Source organism: Sus scrofa, chromosome 7 (genome assembly GCF_000003025.6).
Source record: "Sus scrofa isolate TJ Tabasco breed Duroc chromosome 7, Sscrofa11.1, whole genome shotgun sequence".
Taxonomy (NCBI): domain Eukaryota; kingdom Metazoa; phylum Chordata; class Mammalia; order Artiodactyla; family Suidae; genus Sus; species Sus scrofa.
In genome coordinates this window covers 20,770,983-20,777,487 of record NC_010449.5, presented here as the reverse complement: position 1 = coordinate 20,777,487, position 6,505 = coordinate 20,770,983, and the positions used below count along the sequence as shown (strand labels likewise).

Below are 6,505 nucleotides of genomic sequence, written 5' to 3'. Positions count from 1 at the left end.
GGGGGGCCTGGTTTTGACTAGCAGATATCATGTGTGAGACCTGTGCTACTTACTCCATGCTTGAGAGTCTTCTATTAAGCTGTATGGATTGAGAAGTAGCTATGCTTTTTTTTAGTTCCGCACCTGTGCGCGGCGTATGTAAGTTCCCAGGCTAGGGGTCGAATTGGAGCTACAGCTGCTGGCCTACACCACAGCCACAACAATGCAGAAACCCAGCTGTGTCTGTGACCTATACCACAGCTCAAGGCAACACCGGATCCCAAACCCACTGAGCAAGGCTAGGGGTCAAATCCGCATAGTCATGGCTACTAGTCGGATTGGTTTCCGCTGTGCCACAACAGGAACGCTGAGAGAAGTAGTTTTAATCACAAGAAACCCACATGTCTGTAGCTCATTGTTTATTAGATTGTTTGCTCCAATAAGTTCATGCTGTTAAGTTTTTAGGCAATTCTAAAAGCATCTTCTAAGTCTTCAGTGAGACATCTAAGATATGTGTTACTTCCCTCATATACCTAAATAATTTTCAATAAAAATCAGAGCGTGAATACTTTCTTTTCTCCACTGATTGGAAGCCAACCATTTGGAAAAGCACTCAAGACAGATAAGATAAATTTCTGGTTAAAAATTACTTTTATATTTACAAGGAAAATGAGAAGTTTTGTTCTTCTCTATGAATTTTGCTGAAGTTTGAGAGCTTTATTGAAAAGTATTGGCATGCAGAGTCATTTTCCATTAAAAGATGAAAGGGTATCTGAAATCTGTATCTCTACGGTTTAATCTGCAGTGAAACCAGGGCGATTCCAAGCAGAAGATTTTTGCTGGATTCAATTTTTGGGTATGAAACAAACACAGACGCTCCTCCTCCAAGGGGCGGGGGCGGTGCCTCAGTGATGCACCAATCACAGCGCGCCCTGCCCTATATAAGGCCCTGAAGCCCCGCGGCATTTTACGCTTCTTGTTGGGTGGTACCACCTACTTTCCTCTGTGACAATGGCCGAGACAGCTCCTGCTGCTCCAGCCGATTCGGTTCCTGCTTCCGTGGAGAAACCTCCAGCTAAGAAGCGGGGCAAGAAGCCGGTTGGCTTGACCGGTACAAGTCGGAAGGCTCCTAGCGCTTCAGTGTCCAAGTTGATAACCGAGGCCCTTTCGGTTTCTCAGGAGAGAGCTGGCATGTCCCTGGCAGCGTTGAAGAAGGCCCTGGCAGCTGCTGGCTACGATGTGGAGAAGAACAATAGCCGTATAAAGCTGGGTCTCAAGAGTCTGGTGGGCAAGGGGATCCTGGTGCAGACCAGGGGCACCGGTGCATCAGGCTCTTTCAAACTCAGCAAGAAAGCCGCTCCTGAGCCCAGAAAGGGCAAGGTCAAAAAGCCAGCTTCTGCGAAGACCAAGAAGCTGGTCTTATCCAGAGACTCCAAGTCTCCCAAGAGCGCCAAGGCTAATAAGAGAGCTAAGAAGTCGAGAACAACCGCAGCTCAGAAAGCTGCTAGGAGCGGCCGGAAGACCAAAGAAGCCAAGGTGAAGCAACAACGGAAAAGCCCAGCGAAGGCCAGAGCAGCGAAGCCCAAGGCTGGGAATCCTAAATTAACCCAGCAGAAAACTAATCCTAGGAAAGCAACAAACAGGAAGTAAAATTTCTGAGAAGACCAGTTTTCGTAGAACCCAAAGGCTCTTTTAAGAGCCACACAAATGATCTTAAGAGGGTGTAACACTGGAAGTTTCCGTCAGTCTGCAAGAAAGTCTGGTCAGCCAAGTCACTTGCTAGGCGAATTCGTTGATGAGATAAATCTCTTGTTAGACACAGTTTCTGAAGAGCTTTAAATTCTTTACTATGCAGATAGCCCAAATCCAGGAAGGTTGTACAACTTAAAATAGGGCAGGTTTCTTGTATGTGAATTCTTAAATACTTCGAAAGAAAGTGCTGTACTAGATTTTAAGTCTAGGAAGACGTGGAGGTCAGCTCTGTGCCTAAGTTTTTTTTTTTTTTTTCTTCAAATTGTGCTACTCGTGTATGTACCTGAATGGGTCATTCTAGATAAAAGTAAAATTTCCGAATTCCCTGTGCACAGATTTCACAGGGACATGGAAATCGAAGTGTCTGAATTTGGATTAATGGCAAAAATTTCACTTGCTGGATCTTAAGATTTATGAATGATTGTGCAAGTGTTAGATATTTTACTGAAATACCGTTCATTACTTTGAAAGTAGTTACCAGATTATATACGTGTGTATATATGGTACATACATTGTTACCTCAAAAATCGGGTTGTTTTAATAAGATTAGTCTAATATTCTAAATTTATGAAGACAACTAATGGAAAAAATAAAAATCATAATTTATGAAGACTGATAAGTTTAAGATTGTGCTATACAGGCGGAAAAATGTTAACCATAAATATGGAGACGTTGGAGGCAAGTGATGTGATGGTGTGAGGTGTGATATGATGGTGTGATCGAAGTGAAACTCACAAATCCGCTTGTACTAGGGTCCAAGTTAAAGCATCTTTTCCCACTTTAAACAGTATTAACTTATTTTCACTTAGTGATTTAGCATTCTTAAATATCTTAAATTTATAATCTTATTTTGGGTCTCGGTATTTGGGGTGACTTTGAACAAAGCCCAATACAAAACTAAGTAATGCAGTCTCAAACAGAAACATGTTCTAACTGTAGCACTTTCATTGTCTGAATTCATTTGTATACTTAGGTCTCTAAAGAAAAATTGCGTTATACTTGGAAAATGACTAAATAAAATGGCTTTATGTAGAATCAGCCACAGCCGTGCTTTGGATAAGGTGGCCAGTTTTTCCCTTTCAGGATTGGGTTGGGATAGTGCAGGAAAACTCTTCAGTTGCCAGGCAAGGCAGTGAGCTCCTTCTCTATGCACAGCAGTGGAATGACGCCAGTCATCACAAAGGGATGATGGCTTCACCCCGCCCAGACGACTGACGGTCTCCTCTAACACCCTAACGTGTGTAGAACCGGTTTGTTCACTGTACGCCTTTGCCCCTCGAGCCCTGCAGCGTCTGACATACAAGGGTTAGAAAGTTAACCAATCAAGGTTTACCCTTAAGTTCCGGGTAACCACTATGAAACCTCGTTTTGGCCAATGGGAAAATAGCCCTAGAACACCACACTCCACAATTTAACAGAGGTTTCTTCACCACCCGAAAATCGTCCAATGAGAGCTTGTTCCCCGGGAGTCTTCATTTACATAGCTGTGTATTTTGCGGACCAATAGTGAATCTTTGTGCCATGGATACCTCCAGCCCTTCAAAGGCTGAAGGAGCATTCTTTGAATGTTTAAAAATGCATTAAAATACCTTTCTTCGTCTCATTGCTTTCACAACGATTTTCTAAACTTCCTCTATAATACTTCCAAGCCGAATTTTTCCAAGGCTTGGGGCTAAACGTTAATGCTGAAAACATGATAAAGCTGCACTGCTGAAACGATGCAGTTACCGCCTCTATTATGTAAAGTGTGTACAACAGCTCTTTAACGAATTTGTGGGGCGGCCCTAAAAAGGGCCTTTATTAAAAGTGACGCAGAGATAAGACAGATGACGTGCTCTCAGCCACCAAAACCATAGAGCGTGCGTCCCTGGCGCTTGAGCGCGTAGACCACATCCATAGCGGTGACGGTCTTGCGCTTGGCGTGCTCGGTGTAGGTGACGGCGTCCCGGATCACGTTCTCCAGGAACACCTTCAGCACCCCGCGGGTCTCCTCGTAGATGAGGCCGGAGATGCGCTTGACGCCGCCACGCCGGGCCAAACGCCGGATGGCAGGTTTAGTGATGCCCTGAATGTTGTCGCGAAGAACCTTGCGGTGGCGCTTGGCGCCCCCTTTTCCCAGGCCTTTACCACCCTTGCCACGACCAGACATGGTTGCTGTGGTTATAACGTCCAAAGCTTTGACTTTGCCGGTTAAATAGCATTTGTGCGGACCTGATTGAAAAAGCGATGCTCTGGTGGGGGTGGGACAAGGAGGTGGGATTATCAACATTTTAGTGTTTTGATTGGTCGGGAAATCTCGCTCTTCGTTGGGCGAGCCGGAAAGGGGAGGTGGCCTTCCATCCGCTGGAAATCTTTCCGTCTCTAGCCTGGCGCTATTTTCTTCTGTGCCTATTTGCAAATTCAGAGTATTCTTAGCTGAAGGATGGCTTGAGCAAAGGCTTCTGCTCCGTATTTCTTTTTGGTTACTTGGTAACGAACAAATTAGATAATGGTTCTTTGGGGAATGTAAAAATGTGTAAAGGAAGATAGGTTTACAGGTCAAGGGACTTTCTCTTTTCGGACCTTTAAATTTTAAAGGACACATTTTGTTGGACTAAAGCATGCCTGGCCATGAAGGGGCTCTGGTCCTCAAAATCCTGTGTTTGGAAAGACAAAAAGATGGATAAACGATTGGATATTAAAATTTCTTTATTTTCTTCTGTTTCTCCAAACACTTAATGGGTGACTCCTTTTTCTGAAAAGTCTGAGATTAGGTAACACAAAACTAGGTTTGGATAATCAGTTGCCCCTGGACCTCTTCCTGGCTGGCTGCGCCTGATTGGTCTGCAAGTCCTAAAAGCTCCCTTCCCTCTTTTATTAATCTTCATCTTTCTCCAGTTTTAGAGACCAGAACACAAATTTTGTAGAGTCTGGGATTAATCATAGGGTAGGGCTAATACTCGATTAAGGTCATTACAAAGCCTTCAGGACCTCCCTGGGGAGGTCTTTGATGAGATTATGGGTGTTTTTGAACAGGCTAATCCGTTTTTGTTTTTGTTTTGTTTTGTTTTGTTTTGTTTTAAGCAGAATGAACAGAGCTGAATATGGTTGGAAGAGAAGGATTTCTCAAATTAGAAAGTTTCTCCTTAACTTCCTGTTGCAGCTTTTGAAAATTTTCAAGGTGAGAGTCACTCTAGTTTAAAAACCAACAGCAACGAAAAAGCTGCAGCTTCTCCTTCATCCTGGTTAATAAATAAATGCCTATTGTGGAGACTTAGAATGAGATTACATCCTGAAAGAGACCACATATTATAACCTGAGATTTAGCTAAAAAGGGAGAAGAGACACAAAGGATGGAGAGAAAAGACCCAGGAGTGGGCAGGAAAGCCCTGGATACCATATGGTTTTAATCACCTATGAAATAAATGGTTACTTTCTTCTGCCCCAAATTGAGTTTCTAGGCTCCTGACTTTCACTACCCTCTCCTGCCACAAATGCACACCTTATACAAGGATTTTTAGCTGGGAAGAAATGTCAGACATTACAGAGGAAATGTGCAAGGTCTCAGGTCATAGACAAAACTGAAATCTCATCATGCTTTTTAATCCATGAAAATAAATTAAAAATAGTGCATACACTGTGCTTCCTTTTTTTTTTTTTAAGACTTTTTTTTTTTGTCTTTTTGTCTCTTTTGTTGTTGTTGTTGTTGTTTGTTGCTATTTCTTGGGCCGCTCCCACTGCATATGGAGGTTCCCAGGCTAGGGGTTGAATCGGAGCTGTAGCCACCGGCCTACGCCAGAGCCACAGCAACGTGGGATCCGAGCCGCGTCTGCAACCTACACCACAGCTCACGGCAACGCCAGATCGTTAACCCACTGAGCAAGGGCAGGGACCGAACCCGCAACCTCATGGTTCCTAGTCGGATTCGTTAACCACTGCGCCACGACGGGAACTCCGCTTCCTTTTTTCTTATTCTCTTCTTCTAAATTCTTTTCTAAATTTTTCTCAATGACTAGTGACTCAAAAATCTCGAATGTCAGAACAAATATTTAAAAGGTGTGCACATAGAGATTTGCATAAAAAATGGATCCTTCTACTCTGGGAAGAATTCAGGTATTACTCAGTCTTGGGCCTTGGGAAAGGGTGAGTCACTCTGGAACTCCCATCCTCAGAGTGAGCCTGACTTCACAGACCCCATTCATTCAACATGTGTGCAAGTCCTTGAAATAAAAACCCTGCAAACAAGCTGTGGCTAACTGGACACGTGAAATATTCAAACAAATAAATCTGTGATGTTATTCAAAAGCCTTATAAAAAATATAAAATGTGCATAACCACCCTCCACAGACTCAGTCAGAATATCAGAGATGAGGTGTGTATATATATATATATATATATATATATATATATTTATATGACATCCCAGGGAAAATATATATTTATCAAACAATTTTCATACTTGACCAGGGTTGAGAACTACCAGCATATTCCAACACTTTTCAGGATATAATTGTACTTTAGTGAGAAGAAATCTCAAGGTAGAAATATTTTGGAACTACATTATAGTTGAGGAAATGCATAAGTACAGTGTCACCCAATTTAGCTTGCCAGGGATTTATAATGTTACAATGGTTATGTCCAGGCACTTGGGGACACCACTCCTGGTCTAGGTCAGACAGCTCCTCTAGTAGCTGGCTGCTTTATATCCCTTCCATCTAAGTCTTCAATGCATTTCTCTTTTCTAGCCACCTAATCTTTACTTTGGTACGATTCATTTTCTTATTCATTTTTTCTG

The 6,505-nt window shown here is 42.8% G+C and overlaps 2 protein-coding genes across 2 annotated transcripts; one reads left to right on the top strand and one right to left on the bottom strand.

Moving 5' to 3' along the window:
- LOC110261479 (histone H1t) lies at positions 244–3,353 on the top strand. Its single transcript, XM_021098430.1, has one exon. The coding sequence runs from the start codon at positions 991–993 to the stop codon at positions 1,627–1,629; it is 639 nt and encodes a 212-aa protein (XP_020954089.1). The 5' UTR covers positions 244–990; the 3' UTR covers positions 1,630–3,353.
- Positions 3,502–3,909, bottom strand: LOC110261477 (histone H4). Its single transcript, XM_021098428.1, has one exon. The coding sequence runs from the start codon at positions 3,878–3,880 to the stop codon at positions 3,569–3,571; it is 312 nt and encodes a 103-aa protein (XP_020954087.1). The 5' UTR covers positions 3,881–3,909; the 3' UTR covers positions 3,502–3,568.